The 17,979-nt window shown below is 38.1% G+C and overlaps 1 protein-coding gene across 1 annotated transcript in view; it reads left to right on the top strand.

The window, feature by feature from the left end:
* The window catches only part of LOC136833711 (synaptonemal complex protein 1-like), a 378,221-nt gene that overhangs the window by 151,007 nt on the left and 209,235 nt on the right, over positions 1–17,979 (top strand). Inside the window, exon 10 of the mRNA XM_067095919.1 lies at positions 2,516–2,605. Within this exon, the coding sequence (XP_066952020.1) occupies positions 2,516–2,605 (90 nt within the window). The remainder of the gene's footprint in view (positions 1–2,515; positions 2,606–17,979) is intronic.

Raw genomic sequence — 17,979 nt, 5'->3', positions numbered from 1 at the left:
CAAAATTTCAACCTTTGGTCAACTTTGACTCGACCGAAATAGTCGAAAAATGCAATTGCAAGCTCTTACATTCTAATAATATTCAAACATTTACCTTCATTTTGCAACAAACGAGAAGTCTCTAGCACAATATTTCTATTTATGGTGAACTTTGCAAAAAAAAAAACTCTTTCCTTATGTCCGCACGCTAACTCTGCTGAAAATCTCAGAATTTCTTTAGTCACTTTGTCGTAATTTTTGCACCGTTTTATATTAGCCGTTACATAAAGTTTTATATATGAAAATGTGTGCAATTGCATGTAAAATTTAACAAAAAATAACTTATGGTTGTAGCTTTTATCAGTTTTGAAATATTTTCATATAAATCAAGATAAGTGCCGAAATTTCAATCTTCGGTCAACTTTGGCTCGACCAAAATGGTAGAAAAATGCAATTGTAAGCTAAAATTCTTACATTCTAGTAATATTCAATCATTTACCTTCATTTTGCAACCAATTGGAAGTCTCTAGCACAATATTTCGATTTATGGTGAATGTTTGAAAAAAAACTTTTTTTATATATGTCTGGGCGTTACGAATTCATGCATCATTTTGTGATAATATTTTCTCTGTGTTGCTTTGATTGTTTTACAATTTGTTATATGCCAAAATCATCGCAATTTAGCGTACAATAAAACAAAAACAAAAAACTCATTAGCTTTAACCGTTTTGCTCACAGCGCGATTTGTATACAATTATATATGAAATTTTTATTTTGCGCTGTCATATATTCCAATATTTATATATGATAATGATATTTTTTTTCATTTCTGATGGTTGCATACTAAACCTCAGGCAATGACAAAAAAAGGCGCGAAAAATGAACTTTTAATCTTAAAAACTAAGCGTGCTGTGATTTTTTGAAAAAACTTTCTTTCCGCTTCAGCGCTAACTCTCAAACCATGCCGGGATACGGCAGACACTTTTGTAAATAGAGGCTCTGCGTTTAAGGGTTAAATGCTTACCTTTAGCATCTCTCTCTCTCTCGAGAGAGAGAGTACAGAATTGATGTTTACCTGTGATCATTCTTAGAGATGTAAGAACTTTACTTTCTGTTTTACAACAGTTTATTTTTACAGTATGTTGTTCCGGGTGTGCATAAAACTTCACTGAAAGTGTAATAACTTCCATGTCTAATGGATAACAGTCCTACAATTAATTTTTTATCATATTTTATTGAATAAAGCACTCTTGAATCCTTGATTAGATACTTACTGGTCTGTATCTTTTTACCTTGTAAAAATGAATCATCGTTACCTGTGTTTGCTTTGATATAGGCATTTCACCATGTAGCTCAAGTTTTCGTATATCCTCTGCCACTTTTTCTGAATTGTAAACAGGGTAAGGATCTCTGACTATTGATTTCCCAGTTAGGTAGGTCACCTCTGATAATTTCTCTGAAAATTAGTTCAGTACCATTTTTCCCATCCTTTAAACCCCATAGATGCTCTCCTTTATGGCTATCTTGAACTGTTGTTTTATCCATTGTTTTAGCAGTTTCATGCCTTAACTAGTTCTTTAAATTTTCTGCTAGTTTCTGTGATTGCTTGCAGTAGTAGGTACCATTTGCTCCAATGGCTTCTTCTAAAGCTTCATCACTGTTTGGATTGCTCGTAAGTTATTGAATTATCAGGATGTCTAATTATCTTGATCTCATCTTTTTCTTACATTAATTTCTCTAGCATCTCACTCTTCTTGGTCTGCTCACAGGAGAGGGACGCACGCCCATTCGGTGTGTTAGATGTACATCCTTCATTGTTGAAGTCGACAGTATTGACCCAACTTTCAAAATAGGCCCGTTTTAATTTACTTGTTTCTGGTATGATTAATGTCACTTGAGAATTCAAGATTTCTTTAATACCAGCAAGTTTCCTAATCTATGACTAAAAGTGGTTGAAGGAAATATGTTTGGATGACATCACACTCACTCACTGTTATATATACCCTTCCTTATAAAGTCCTTCCATCATATAGGTTGTCTCCTTATGCTGGCACATCAACAAAAGATCAGTTCAGTTTTGGACAGTGCTGCAGCTTCAAACTAAGCTGCACAAGTCCTATAACAAACCGATTTCTTGCCCAACATTCTCGGCATAGGATGTATCATTAAACATATACAGTCTCTAAGAAGGCCAAACTGTTTGGTTCTCCTGTGTGACATTTTAGTTTTACCCATACAGCATCTTTCAACATGACGCACAAGCCATCATTGTAGAATAGTTGAGTCAAGCTTCTATGAGCTCCCAGTAGTGTGGTCAGCCATTTGACATTTGAAGCATGTGTACTGTCCTGTACAGTAAAGTATATACTGTAGTTTGAATGTATAGTTAGTGTAAATAAATATCATGAGTTCTTTCCACTCTCTTGTGAATGTGGCAAAGGATATTTGAGGAGAAATTCTACTCTAATCCCTTGAAGAGTAAAGTTGATGTAAAAACGATGATGATGATTATCTTTATTTTCCTTATTTTTTACAGAAAGAAAAGGAAGAATTCGTGGAAAAACAAGAATGCCTTAATTTGCAGCTAGTCAGGGAACAAGGAAGAACCAAGGAATTCCAAGAAAAGGTAAAGATTAGTGATTGAGATTTATTTATGGAAACTAGCCATTGTTCTTGGTTTTGATACTCATACTAAAATGGATAGAAAATATTTCAAGGACAAACTTTTACAAGTACAGTCTGACTTCTTAAAACCAGCACGCTTGGGACCAGGCCACTGCTGGACCACAGAAAATCTTGGATGACAGAAATCACCCCTAAAAAAATTCTATGTAAACAAAAATTCATGCCACCTCATTCCACATACGTATTGCTATGTTATCAGATGTAGACCAAAGTTTGTGAATAAGCTCATGAGGATTAGTTCCATATAGAAATTCTGGCCTGGTCCATAAGTATCTCCCCGGAAATGTTTACACCTTTGCTGCGTTGAGGCTTAAACCACTATAAGCAGACTGTCGAATTCTGATTTCCTGGATCCCTTCATTGTTTTTGGCTTTCATTTTCAGCAGAAACCAAAACATCTGCTGCTTTTGTTTCTTTGAACCTGCACGTGTAGAAAGCCTTCTTAGTGTAATCTACTGAAAATACATCTCGCACTATACATGATGTATATGATGAAATCATGTACGTGTAGAAAGCCTTCTTAGTGTAATCTACTGAAAATACATCTCGCACACTACATGATGTATATGATGAAATCATGTTTTTGGATGAAATTTCAATGGTTACATAATACACAAGTATATATGATAATTATGGTTCTTTTATGTGCTGTATATTTTTGAGTTTTACAGATTGTTTTCATTGGAAATAAACTGTGTTTGTGTATTTAAAGAGCAAGTTTCAGTTCCAAAATCTGAAAAAATTTCAAAAATTGAAATGACGAGTGGAGCCTTCCTTGTAGCCGCTCAAGAACTAATAGCGGCTGATTAAAAAAAAAGTCCCAGATCATGGGAGTTGCCGGACCATAGAGTGCCGGGTTTAAGAGGTCGGACTGCATAGTAGGACCCCGTTATCCGTGGGTACTATATTAAAAAATGGAACCCCTGAAACTGAGAATAAATGCATGCTGATCATGCAACCTGTTCATACCAACTTAACCCCCCTACCTCTTATGATAACCAATATTGGGTATACTACATGGCAGAGGATAACAGGTTATGGATACAGTATAAAAAAAATTTAAACTGACTTAAAGGAATAATTTGTAATTATATATATTGTGCTAGTCAACATGTGTTTGCCCTATAAGCCCAGCATACAGTAACTCTAAAATAACCATTACAGTATTTATTATACATGACTAAGAATAAAAATTTTGGGTACAGGCAGTCCCCGCTTACTGGTGGCATTGGTTAATGGTGTTTTGGTGCTACAATGCTTGGCTAGCGACATCTTTAACCGGATTTTCGGCGCCGGTAAGTGGTTTATCGGAATTCAAACTGATGAAAAGTTTGAATTTTTAAAATTTCCAATTGAGGCATATAGTTATCTTAATGAACAAAAAATACACTACCTTTAGGAGGGAGACCAGGAACTGCTACCAAAGGTATAGAAATAGTGGCTCAATAAACTGCAGAATAAACAGGTCCAAGCAAAGCATTTTCACTACTGTATAAAGCCTGAAAGGTACTCTTGCATGCATTATATTTTAATGGAATAAATTCAAAACTTCATTAAGACTACTATGGAAAAGATTATGAAACTTCATCATTGAAAATAAATGACAGATTTATCACCTACCTAAATGATGTTGCTAAGAGGTTTGGGGAACATTTTTCAGAGCTCTCAAAACCCAATCCATGTCTACCAAATGTATGGCCATTAGATTCTGAATTAGAATCTCAGTTGCAACTTTATAACATTTCAGAAGAATACAATGCCATTTTCACAACGAGGGAGCTGCAAAATGCCCTGTCTGCCATAGAAGAAACCCCCTAGAGAAGGTAAAATCTTTTATAGTATGATAAAACACCTTCCTGGTGTAACTAAGGCATTCTTGTTAGAGATTTTTAATAAAATATGGGAACCAGGAATTCTCACCAATAGCTGGAAAGTTGTACTTATTATTCCAAGCTGCAAGCCAGAAAAGGATGGTTTGCAACCAATAGACCTAAAAAGTTGCATGTGCAACCTCGTGGAGAAAATTATGAATATTGTGTGATATGGTTTCTGGAAAAAACTTAATATCTGAAAATGAATTTGGCTTTAGGAAGAACGGGAGTACTCTAGACCAACCACCTTCAGTTCAAATCAGGTACAACAAGGATTTGCAGTAAAAAAAAAGCAAACCTCTGGTGCCTATTTTCATATGGAGAGGGCATACAACACCACATGGAGGTTGGTCATTATTCAGCATCTTCATAAATATGGTGTAAAAGACAACGTATTAAAATTTATTAAGGATTTCCTAACAGAAAGATACCTGAGAGTTAAAGTGGGAAATAAAATATCGTCTTTATACAAGCAATATGAATGGGTACCACAAGGAAATGTACTTGGCGTCACTTCTTTTTCTTTGACAGTTAACAAGATCATAGCAGCAGTCCCTGCTTCTGTTAATAATTTGCTTTTCATTGATGATTTTGCCATCTACTGTACTGCTCTTGATCCATAAATAGCAAGTAGGGCATATTGAAAGAACCATTGATATGTTTATCAACTGGGCTTCTGAAAATGTTTTCAAGTTCTCTGATTCCAGAACTTTAGCAGTTTGTTTTAGCAGAAGAACATAGAAGGTACCTACTACTATAATGAACAGTAGCACTATTCTGTATGGAGAGTAAGTGACTTTTCTGGGATCAATATTTGACAGGAAGCTTAACTTGTGTTTCACATATCAACAGTCTTAAAGGATAAAGCTTAAAAGTCTCCAGATATCCTAAAAGTTGTATCTAGTTTTAATTAGGGAGCAAATAAAAAAGAAGTCTTCTAAAAGGTATATAATACATATGGAGATCAACAAAGACTACAGCTACCAGATTTACTTGAGTGATGAATTGGAACTCATAAAGTTAGATATCCTCTATAACATGGGTTTACATTTGCAGTGTGCTCAGGAGCATTTAGAACCTCTCCCATGGAAAGCACAAACTTATGTATACTGATCAGCTTCCGCTAGACCTAAGAAGAGAAGGACTTTACTCCAATTTATAAATAGATTAAAAAAATTATTTAATAAGTCTGCTAAATACATACCTGGATAATGTTATAGCCGACCCCTGCTATATCTCAGTTTATCATTTGCAGCTTCAGTTAATTGCAGATTTTTCTGTGGAACATACTAGTTATATCCAAATATATCATGGAATATCCACTACTTTGCAGATTTTTTTGTGGAGCAATATTCGCTAATTACTGTATTTCCATATCTTCATGACTAAGTATACATTTTTCATAATAAAAAGATGATTTACAGTACTAATTTTCAAATAATAAGATTAAATAATAATACAGTACTGTACCTGTAATGATAATAATGATTAAATCAGGTACTCATCAGTGATGAATGTTGATTAAAGATGATGATAATGAATTAGCAGTGCAGTCTGATGAATGATGATGACGACGTGACTGCACAGCAAAGCAGAGGAGTTACTTCTCCTCTAGGGGTGCCTCTTTCCCTTCTTCGGGTGCTTCTTCAGGGGTTTCAGGAGGTTTGGAGGGTCTTTCTTCATGAGCTTGAGAAACATGGTGATAGGCAGGTGCTGACGAGGGCGTTATTATAGGGCGCGATTGATGCATCAAGGGCATTTGAACACTTTATGGAATGTTCCTTATAAGGATCCCATGCCAAAACTGCCTCCTTCACCCCCTTGATCATCCTCATAAGTAGGGACAGATGTTCCAAAGACAGGCCCTGATCCTCCTCCTCGTCCCCTGAACCTGCTGTGTCTTTTTCCTTGCTAGCAGACTTTGTCAGCTCTTCCAAATCGTGGTCTGTTAGGGGATCAGAGTGGGCATCAATGAGGGTGCCTACTACTCTGTGATGTCATCAAAGCCTTCTCCACCAAGCATCTTTCCCAATTGGACTGCCTTATCAATGACCGAATGTTGAATTTCTTCAGGAGAGAAGCCCTTTTAATCATGAACACACTCCCGCCACAACTTCTTCCAGCACACGTTAAGAGTCTCCTTTTTCATATCACTCAGCGATCAGTCGATGACTGTCAAACGTGTGGCAATCGTGAATTTACGCCAATACTCCTTCAGCGTAAATTCATTGTCAGCATTCCATTACATTCACAAGGTGCTCGAGGGAGTTCTGGGTGTAGAATACCTTGAAGGCACGGATCACAGCCTAGTCCATAGGCTGGAGGAGAGAGGTGGTGTGTGCAGGGAGGAACTCAAGCTGGACTCCATCTTAATAAAGATGGTGGCCACCATCAGTATCCATAATCAACAACACCTTGAATGCCATGCCCAAGTCATTGAAGTATTGCCTAACTTGAGGGATGAAGCTCTGAATGAACCAGTTAGACTTAATGACTTTGGTGATCCAAGCCTTGGAGTTTTGCATCCAAAACACAGGCAACAGTTCTTATTTTTGAGAGCCTGGGGTTTGCAACCTTGTAAATGAGGCCTGATTTCAGCATGAAGCCAGCTGCATTCCCCACACATGATGAGGGTAACCCTATCCTTCTGGGCTTTGAATCTGAAGCCTCTGGCTTTGTCCTTCATGAGGTATGTCAGTGAAGGCATCTTCTTATAAAACAAGCCAGTCATGTCCATATTAAACATCTGTTCTGGATGGTAGCCCTGGTCCCTAATGATTTTCTTGAAGGTTTCAAGATATTTTGCGGCCGCTTCCATGTCTGCCAATGCTGCTTCCCCATGCAGAGGAACATTGTTTAGTTGGAACTGCCTCTGTTAACGGTGGAACCATCCCTTGCTGGCCCAAGAACCTTGAGGAACTGAATGGTCCTAATTGTGGCTCTTCCTCATCTTCTTTGGCAGTTTCGTCGAAGCCTATGAAATCTGCTTTGTGTAGGTTGCGTCAAAAACTGCTGGTAGTGTTGTTGTGCCTTCTTACAAATGATGTTGGTGTCAAGGGGGATTTTCTCCTTACAGTAGTCCGTGATCCAATATAGCAAGGCTGACTCCATCCTCATGATGATCTTATCATGCAAAATAGAAACTTTTTGGCACTACAGTACTGTAGAAGCTAACACTCAGGGCCTGCCTTATCTCTGCCTCTCTCTTCTTGATGTACTGGAAGGTACTTTCATTCATGCCACAATGGCAGGCTACAGCTGCGTATTTTTTCTCTTCCTTCAACATATCCAGAAGTCATACCTTCTTCTGGAGCGTCATGACCTTCCTTTGGCACTTAGGCTGTTTGCCAGAAGCCTTAGAAGGAGCAGGGCATTTAGGAGGCATCTTAGGGCACGATTATACAGAGAAGAAAGATGTGGAAAGTACACAGATATGAGTGAAACACTCGCACAGGTTAAGGAAATGCTTTGAACTGACAGATGTGCATTCCATACATCTCCTCAGAGAAAGTCTTGGGGATACACAGCCACTCAGCGCCAAGGGTACAGCCAATGAGCCCCAGGGAAAATGAATGTTGCTTCTGGATTTGCAAATGCCAACCAATAGCTTGTTAAGTTGCATTGCACCGAGGTATATCAGCTTCCCAAGCATCATCATCTTTCACTAGAGCTTTGTGTTTGGAATTTCAGGGGGTGGTTTTTGGGGCAAGCAATTTTTATTAAAACAAAAAAATAGCGATATTTTGCTGTGTTTACATTAATATTACTGTACTGTAATATTTAAAAATTAGTCAGTAATTTTTTTATTATAAAAAATGTATTTAGTCACAAAAATAACATGAAAATAGAACAACTGACCAGTTCCACAGAAGTAAACAAACCTAACGTTTCATTCAGAGGTACAGCTGTAATCCTGTCGTTCTACAAACTACCGACCTGTTTTAGGTATGTTCTACTATCATCCGAAAGAACTGTAATATCATTTCAAAATCGTCCTACAACACAACAAAACACCAATAAAATATGCATTATGCACAGCTCATGATGTGTAAAGTATATGATGCGCAAATGGCCAAGCTTCCCAGTATCTCTGTCCAGTTCACTGCATAGGCTTTTACTGTTCATTTCGATCGTAATTTTAATCTTTATATCTTTTTGAATCCTGCCCTAAGATGCCTCCTAAGTGCCTTGCTTCTTCTGTGGCATCTGGACAAGACCCTAAGTACCAGTGGAAGGTCGTGATGCACCAGGAGAAGGTAGAAGTTATCGTAATGGTGAGTGAAGGGAAAAGTCATGCCAAAGTAGCCGCCCAATATGGCCTTAACGAGAGTACCCTCTACTTCATCAAGAAGAAATAAGAAGAGGGGAGAATCTTTGTGAGGGCTCTTGGTGGAGAAGTCACCACCCTCTTTCATTTACTCTCTGACCCCCCAATGGACATGGATTTGGAAGATATGGAATGTCTATCCCAAATTTATAAGGAAAGGCAGGCAGCTGCAGCAGATGGTAGAGGAATAGGATCCTCAAAAGGAACTCTTCATAAACATTTCAGATGCCTTTGATGCATGCATGGAGCCCTTATAACCTCTTAATCAGCATGAGAAAGTACATCAACAGGATGCCGTCTCCTGAAACCCCTGAAGAATGGGAAAAGGCATCCCCAGAGGAGATGTAATTCCCCTGCTTTGCTGTGCAGTCATATCATCATTCATTCATCGGACTGCACAGCTAGTTCATCATAATCATCATCTTCCATCAACATTGATCACTGGTGAGTACCCATATGATTTATGAAATCTTAATTTTAAATATTTTTAATGTGCATATGTATTTTTGCTCTCTCTCTCTCTCTCTCTCTCTCTCTCTCTCTCTCTCTCTCTCTCTCTCTCTCTCTCTCTCTCTCTCTCTCTCTCTCTCTCTCTCTCTCTCTCATGTGAACTACCAATGTTTTCCCTGTAAAAGGAAAAGATATGGCTTGAATGCTGTATGAAAGAAATCGTGTGCACCTGAATATAGGGGTAACTTGATTAGTTTTCACACACAACTGTAAGCCATATATTTTTAAGGGTAATGTTGTAAGATGACTTTGAAATATTAAAGTGCTTTAGGATCATAGTTTAAGGTATATTTAGCATTTGAAATATTAAAATAGGCAGTTATAAGCATTTCTAGAGGGGGGGTCATTTGTGTTTGAACTATTAAAATAGGCAGTTACGGTATAAGCATTTTTAGAGGGGTCTTCCAACTTATCGTGGATTTCAACTTAGCGTTGGTGGTAATGGTCCCTATCCCCCATGAATAATGGGGGCTTGATTGTACTCAAGTAAATTTAACATCTGCAATTCAAGTAAACCTCTCTTAAGAATGTATCAATTAAGAGATGGATGACAGTACCTTGAAAGGGCAAGAACCCTGTGGTAGGGGTGTAAGAATACTACCACTGTAGGTTCTGCATGTTGTGAAAGGCGACTAAAAGGACAGCTGCTGCCTTGCAGTCTTACTTTTTAGTGAAAGGCTAGGCCCACCACTGATAACTGTGGAAATGCTGCCTTGCAGTCTTACTTTTTAGTAAAAGGCCAGGCCCACTGCCAATAACTGTAGAAACTGCTGCCTTGCAGGTGGACTTTTTAGTCAAAGGCGAGGCCCACAGCCAATGACTGTGGTTGATGACAGCAAGGGCATGCGGTTGTAAAAGTCCCTTTGCCAAACAGTGAACCATGCCTGATGTAAGAAATATATGAATGTAGCTAGGGCGTCCCCGTAAGCAACGCGCATCAGAATCCCCCTACTGGCATGATAAATTGGCGAGGGGCACAGCAGGGTTCACAACTGCTGCCAAAGAAGTTAGTGAAAGAATGGAAGTTAGAGCAGGTACATGGAATGTTGGTACTCTAACTGGAAGACTGAGGGAGATAGTAGATGTGATGGAGAGGAGGAGGATAGATTTTTTGTGTGCAGGAGACTAGGTGGAAAGAGAGTGGAACTAGGGAAATAGGAAATGGGTATAAGCTTTATTACAGCGGGTCACGAGAGGGAAGAAATGGAGTTGGAATTATAGTAGCAACAGCTGGAAGGAAAAAGTGGTAGAAGTAAAGAGAGTAAATGATAGGCTTTTAAAGATTCCAATAATAATAGGGGACAAAGCAGTAAATATAATATCAGCATACGCTCCTCGGATGGGGTACCAAGAGCAAGAGAAAGAATTATTTAGATAAGTTTGAGGCTGTCATTAGAATAGTGAGGGAGGAGGAGACACTAATAATAGGAGCTGATATGAATGGCAGAGTGGGAAAGAGAAGAGATGGGTATGAGGAGGTACACAGAGGCCATGGGTTTGGAATTAGAAATGAAGATGGGGATTATATATTGGAGATGGCTCAGAGTTATGAATTGGCGTGTATGAACACATGGTTTCAGAAGTTGGATAAGTACTTGATAACGTATAAAAGTGGAGGAGTGCAAAGCCAAATAGATTATATCCTGCTTAGATGAGCCGACAAAAGCAATGTGATGAATTGCAAAGCAATCTTGGGAGAAGCATGTGTTAAACAACATAGGTTGGTGGTGATGGATTTGAAAATGAGAGGGAGAAACCCCAAAAAAGAGAAAGAGGAGATAAAAAATTAAGATTTGGGAGCTTAAAGGAGAAAAGGGGGAGGAATTTAGGAGGACTGTGAGAGAGAGAGATGGCAGGAAAGGGGGAACATAGAAGTTGGACAGGGTAACAGAGTTGAAAATATGTGGGCAGACATGAGAGAAATATGTGTGTGGGGAAGCAGAGGAACTGGTGGGAAGAACCAGGGGATATGGAGTGTTGAGAGGAGAAAAGTGGTGGTGGAAGGGAGAGGTGCAAGAATCAATTAAAAGAAAATCAAAAGAATTTAAGGACTGGAAAGTAAGGTATGCACAGGGTGCAGAGGAATGGTACAGAGAAGAGGAAACAGATACAAGAAGGAGGGTAGGTATGGCTATTGGAAGGGCGGCAGAGCAGTTGAATGAAAGACTAGGAACAAGAGAAGGAGAAAAGGATATCTGTAAGATTTCAGACTTGAGGGAAAGGCAGAGATGGGATTTGGGTAACTTGGGTGTCATCAACGATAGAGATAGAAATATATTGTATAGGGATGAAGACGTTAAGAAGAGATGGAGAGAGTATTTTGAATAACTTTTAAATACTGAAAATGAGAGAGAGGAGATGGGGGAAGCACAGAGGGTGGAGGAACCAGTGATGGAGATACAGGATAGAGAAGTGAAGAGAGCATAAGTAAAATGAAGAATGGTAAAGCACCAGGTCCATCAGAGTTCCAAATTGAAATTATCAAATTACTAGGTACAGAGGGGGAGAAATGGATGTTGGATTTATTACAAGCTATATGGGAAGAGGAAAAAATGCCAAGGGACTGGGAGGAGAGTCTAATGGTATATAATTTATATACAAGCAGAAGGGAGATGTCATGGAGTGTGGTAACTACTGAGGAATTAAACTAACAGAGCATGGATTGAAAGTTTTAGAGAGGATACTGGAAGAGAGATTAACCCTTTTACGTCGACAAAAGTTGTCTGTCGGGTGCCGAGTGGACATAAAATACGTTGACTACAAAAAGTTTTTTTAAATATTCGCGGAAAAATACTTATAGCCCTCGTTTGCGAAAAATTTTAAATCGCCCCTTGAAGGATGCTGGGAGTTCACAGATAATGCTGTTGTTTTGTTTACAAGCGTGACCCAGCTGCGCATGCGCGAATTTCTTTCTTATCCCAAAAGAAAGCATCAGCTAACTCTGCTGAAAATCTCAGAAATTCTTTAGTCACTGTCATAATTTTTGCACCATTTTCTATTAGTCGTTACATAAAGTTTTATAGATGAAAATGTGCGCAATTTCATGTAGAATACAACAAAAAGTAACTCATGGTTGTAGCTTTTATCAATTTTGACATATTTTCATATAAATCACGATAAGTGCCAAAATTTCAACCTTCGGTCAACTTTGACTCAACCGAAATGGTCGGAAAATGCAATTGTAAGCTAAAACTCTTACATTCTAGTAATATTCAATCATTTACCGTCATTCTGCAACAAACGAGAAGTCTCTAGCACAATATTTCGATTTATGGTGAATTTTTGAAAAAAAAAACTTTCCTTACGTCTGCATGCACTAACTGCTGAAAATCTCAGAAATTCTTGTCACTTTGTTGTAATTTTTGCACTGTTTTCTATTAGCCATTACACAAACTTTTATATATGGAAATGTGCGCAATTTCATGTAGAATACAACAAAAAATAACTCATGGTTGTAGCTCTTATCAATTTTGACATATTTTCATATAAATCACAATAAGTGCCAAAATTTCAACCTTCGTTCAACTTTGACTCTACCGAAATGGTTGAAAAATGCAATTGTAAGCTAAAACTCTGACATTCTAGTAATATTCAATCATTTACCTTCATTTTGCAACAAACGAGAAGTCTAGCACAATATTTCGATTTATGGTGAATTTTTGAACAAAAAAACTTTTTCCTTACCTCTGCGCTAACTCTGCGGAAAATCTTGTAAGAGCCTGACGGCGTCTCTTCCAAACATGTGTGTTCGTCATCCATCGGAGTGGACAAGACAACAAGAGCATCTCGTTTTCTTTCTCTAAAGGAACGCGATTTCAACCATACAATATTTCCGTCTGTCTGTTTCTCCCTAACCATTGTTGTCTTGATGTATGAACATTCACCACTACTTGCATTGCCATGCAAGCATTCTAATCATGTACTCATAATGTTCCAACGAATCTTCTGTATCAAACTGTGTGTATGTTTCTGTTTGTGAAGACGCCAAACGTCTCGCCACTCCGATGGACGACAAACACACACGTGTTTGGAAGAGATGACATTAGGCTCTTACAATTTCAGAAATTTTTTAGTCACTTCATCATAATTTTTGCACAGTTTTCTATTAGCTGTTACATAAAGTTTTATATATGAAAATATGCACAATTTCATGTAGAATACAACAAAAAATAACTCATGGTTGTAGCTTTGATCAGTTTTGACATATTTTCATATAAATCATGATAAGTGCCAAAATTTCAACCTTTGGTCAACTTTGACTCAACCAAAATGGTCAAAAAATGCAATTGTAAGCTAAAACTCTTACATTCTAGTAATACTCAATCATTTACCTTCATTTTGCAACAAAGGAGAAGTCTCTAGCACAATATTTCGTTTTATGGTGAATTTTTAAAAAAACATTTTCCTTACATCTCTCGCGCGCTAACTCTGCTGAAAATCTCAGAAATTCTTTGGTCACTTTGTCGTAATTTTTGCACCATTTTATATTAGCTGTTACATAAAGTTTTATATATGAAAATGTGCACAATTTCATGTAAAATACAACAAAAAATAACCCATGGTTGTAGCTTTTATCAGTTTTGAAATATTTTCATATAAATCAAGATGTGCCAAAATTTCAGCCTTCGGTCAACTTTGACTCGACCGAAATGGTCGAAAAATGCAATTGTAAGCTAAAACTCTTACATTCTAGTAATATTCAATCATTTACCTTCATTTTGCAACAAACGGGAAGTCTCTAGCACAATATTTCGATTTATGGTGAATTTTTGAAAAAAAAAAAAACTTTTTTATGTCCGCATTACGAATTCATGCATCATTTTGTGATAATATTTTCGCTGTGTTGCTTTGATCGTTTAGCAATTTGTTATACCGTAGACCAAAATCATCGCAATGAAAAAAAAAAATAACTCATTAGCTTTAACCGTTTTGCTCACAGCGCAATTTGTATACAATTATATACATTTTTTTCAGCACTGTCATATATTCCATTATTTATATATGATAATGATATTTTCTTCATTTCTGATGGTTGCATACTAAACTTTAGGCAATGAGAAAAAAAGGAGCCAAAAATGAACTCTTAATCTTAAAAACTAAGCGTGCTGTGATTTCTTTCCGCTTCGCCGCTAACTCTCAAACCGCGCCGGCATACGACAGACACTTTTGTAAATAGAGGCTCGGCGTTTAAGGGTTAAGAGAAATTGTAAAGATCGGGAAACAGCAGTATGGATTCATGAGAGGAAGAGGGATGGTGGATGCCATCTTCATAGAAGACAGCTACAGGAAAAGAGGACAGAGGGAAACCAGGAGCTTTATTGTGCATTTATGGGCCTGGAAAAAGCATATGATATAATCCCAAGAGAAGCAGTGTTTTGGTGTTTGAGGAAGAGGAAAGCCCCAGAAAAGTTGGTTAGTAACAGCAGTTGGGGAAACAGAAAACTTTGTAGTTAGTGTTGGATTACACCAGGGGTCAGCATTAAGCCCATTTTTGTTTGTGCTGGTCATGGATGTGTTGAGTGAAGAGATCAGGAATGAAGTGCTGTGGGAGTTGTTGTATGCTGATGATCTGATGATTACTGCTGAAGATGAGGAGGACCTGCAAAGAAGGGTTGGAGAGTGGCAGGAGTCTTTAGAGAGGGGTGGCTGAAGGGTGAATGTGAATAAGACCGGTGTTAATGTATGGATCAGGAACTTGGGCTCTAAGAAGAAAAGAGGAAGTAAAGCTTGAGAGAACAGAGATGAGAATGCTGAGGTGGATTATGGAAATATTGCTGCTTGAGAGATTGGAAAATGATGAAATAAGAAGAGCAGACTTAGTAAAGATAACAGAGGTGATAAAGAGAGTCACGATTGAGATGGTATGGGCATGTGTTAAGGATGGATGACGAGGAGGGAGTGAAGAGGGCTTGGGAAGAACCTGTTAGAGGAAGAAGATCGAGAGGGAGACAGAGAATTAGATGGCAAGGTAAAGTGAAGGAAGATATCGAGAGAAAAGTTTTGTGAAGGATGATGCTTTTGATAGAAGGCAATGGAGAAGGCGCATCAGACAACTGACCCCTTAGCGTAGGGATAACGGTGGGAAAGAAGACCTTGAAAGGGCAAAGGATGAACAAGAAAAATGAATATCCAGATATCCCCGTGCATAGTTCAAGAACTGAAAACCTCCCCAGAAGTAGCAGGTAAGAAAAATGTGTCAGAGGAGGTTGTACAATTCTGGTTTTTAGCTCATCACGAGAGCCATGAAGGCTCCTTAAGATCTCAGATCTACTCAGATAGATCAAAGACCCAGGATAGAGTCAGTATTGCTCTTATATAGTTGCATTCCACCACTGCTAACAGATGATGGTAGATTGGTTACTGGCCCTAGGGAAAAGGCTGAACTGCTTCATTGAGCTTTTGAAACTAAGCTATCAGCTGAGGATGTCCCTCTTCCTGATACTTGTCATCCTGAACCCATTCTTACAAAATTTGCATTTCAATCTAGGGATGTTAAGAAAATTCTGGATAATCTTGATAGCAGGGTTGGAGAAGACCCTGAGAGTTTCTTCCCTCTGTTTTTTAAAAAAGTTCCTAACATGATGTAATAGATTTTTATATCAATGAAGTATCTTTGCAGATGAGCGCAAGCTTAGTAATACAGTTCCTGTTCCAAAGAGTGGCATATCTACACACTGCAGTAACTACAGGCCAATCTCTGTTCTTCCTGTTGCTGAAAAACTTATTTTTAAGCCACTATATAAGTATGTGAGATCTAAAGGATTGTTAGCTGATAGTCAATATGCATACAGGAAGCAGTTAGGTACCTGTGATGCTAGTTTAGACTTGACATGCCATTTGCAAGAAAACCTTGATAAGAGTTTTGAGTGCAGAGTAATTCAAATAGATTCTAATGCTGCACTAAATTTAGTAAATCACAAGGCACTTATTTATAAACTCCAGAATCTGGGAGTGGGTGGATATGTTTTAGGATTACTTCAAGATTTCCGTACAGGTAGGCAGCAGCGAGTTGCTGTGGATGGGATATTTAGTGAACCAAGACCTATTGTGTCTGGAATTCCACAGGGCAGTGTTCTTGGTCCACTATTATTTTTAGTATATATATACAAGTGATACAGTTGTTGGCCTGGAAAACAAGATTGTTCAGTATGCCAATGATGCAACACTTGTAGTGTAGTAAAGTCTCCACCTATAAGAAATTACGCTGCCCTCAGCCTTAATTGGGACATGGACTGGATCAGTGAATGGTGTAGTCGGCGAGGTTTGAGGCTGAACTCCAGTAAAACGAAAACACTATTGATTAGCAGATCTCATACAGGTTTCCCACCCCATCCTCCCCTCCAGGTGGATGGAACTTTGCTAAATGAGTCTGAAGCTTTAACTATTCTAGGTGTAATTTTTTAGAAACATCAAACGAAAGTTTCAGCAAATACTGCACGAAAAGTTACGTATTGTTCGTAAGGCCTCATACATTTATAACGTGATAAAATTAATGAAACCTGTTTTAGGTCATTTGTGCTTCCTTTACTGGAATACTGTGACAAACAAGAGACCATCCGTCGATGGTCTAAGTCATAACCATTGACTGATGGTCTCGTTTGTCACTTTTTCATAAGTTGTATTTCAACAGAGATCTTTCACATTCACAATTGATCCCTGATCCCCTTTATCTGCTGAGAGCAACAAGATTTGCTGAACAGCAGCACTAATATGTAGTAAATATGTCTCGCTGTTGAGCTTCTGTGTTTCAAAGTTCCTTTATTTCTCACACCATTGACGGTGGAACAGTCTCCCAGAGGATGTCGTGAAGTTTGAACTTGAGTTCAGCGAAGATGCAATGCATTACTACCCTGATACTATTCTCCTTGCATTTTAATACATTTTTGTCTAGTAACTTATTAAATTTTTTCTTTTTCAGTAAATGGAATCTTTTTCTGTATTTCCCTTTACTTCTTCATGAACACCATATTCTTTGGAAGCTTGAATTATAAGTCAGTGGCCTTTGTGGACTTGTTCCACATGAATAGGTTTCATCTGCTGAATAATAATAAGAAATAAGGAATCCATTTTAGCAGAATTATCTGACAATGCCTCTGTCTTTACTGCAGAATTGACAGCTATTCTCAAATCTTTAGGATTTGCAGATAAAACTGATGGCAATCACTTGACTATTTATTCTGACTTTTAGCGCTTTAACCATTAAACAGTTTAGCCCTTCCCATGTGACTATACAGAGATTTCAGGGTTGGCTCTACTGCCTTGCTTCCCCTTACAAATTGGCCCGGTTTTGTTGGGTACCAGCCCATGTTGATATCAAAAGAAATTAAGAGGCCAATAAGTATGCCAAATATGCAGTGAAACTGGATGATTTTGAGTATCCTTTAGTTCCCTGTACTGATATGAAATTACCTATCTGATGTTATATCTGACAAAAATGGCAAAATATAGGGAGCTCATTTTCAATACCGAACTTTGTGTATCAGAAGCTCCATTCCATTATGGACTCTGGTCTTGCTCTCTTCCTACCAGAGCAATCATTTGTTTGAGACAGGGCTCTGCAGACTACAGATAGGTCATCCGTATGTGACCCACAAGTTCCACTTGCAG

Source organism: Macrobrachium rosenbergii, chromosome 4 (assembly GCF_040412425.1).
Source record: "Macrobrachium rosenbergii isolate ZJJX-2024 chromosome 4, ASM4041242v1, whole genome shotgun sequence".
In the NCBI taxonomy this organism is placed as follows: Eukaryota; Metazoa; Arthropoda; class Malacostraca; order Decapoda; family Palaemonidae; genus Macrobrachium; species Macrobrachium rosenbergii.
Note: the sequence above shows the minus strand (reverse complement) of the source record. Positions and strands in the feature narration are given on the sequence as shown.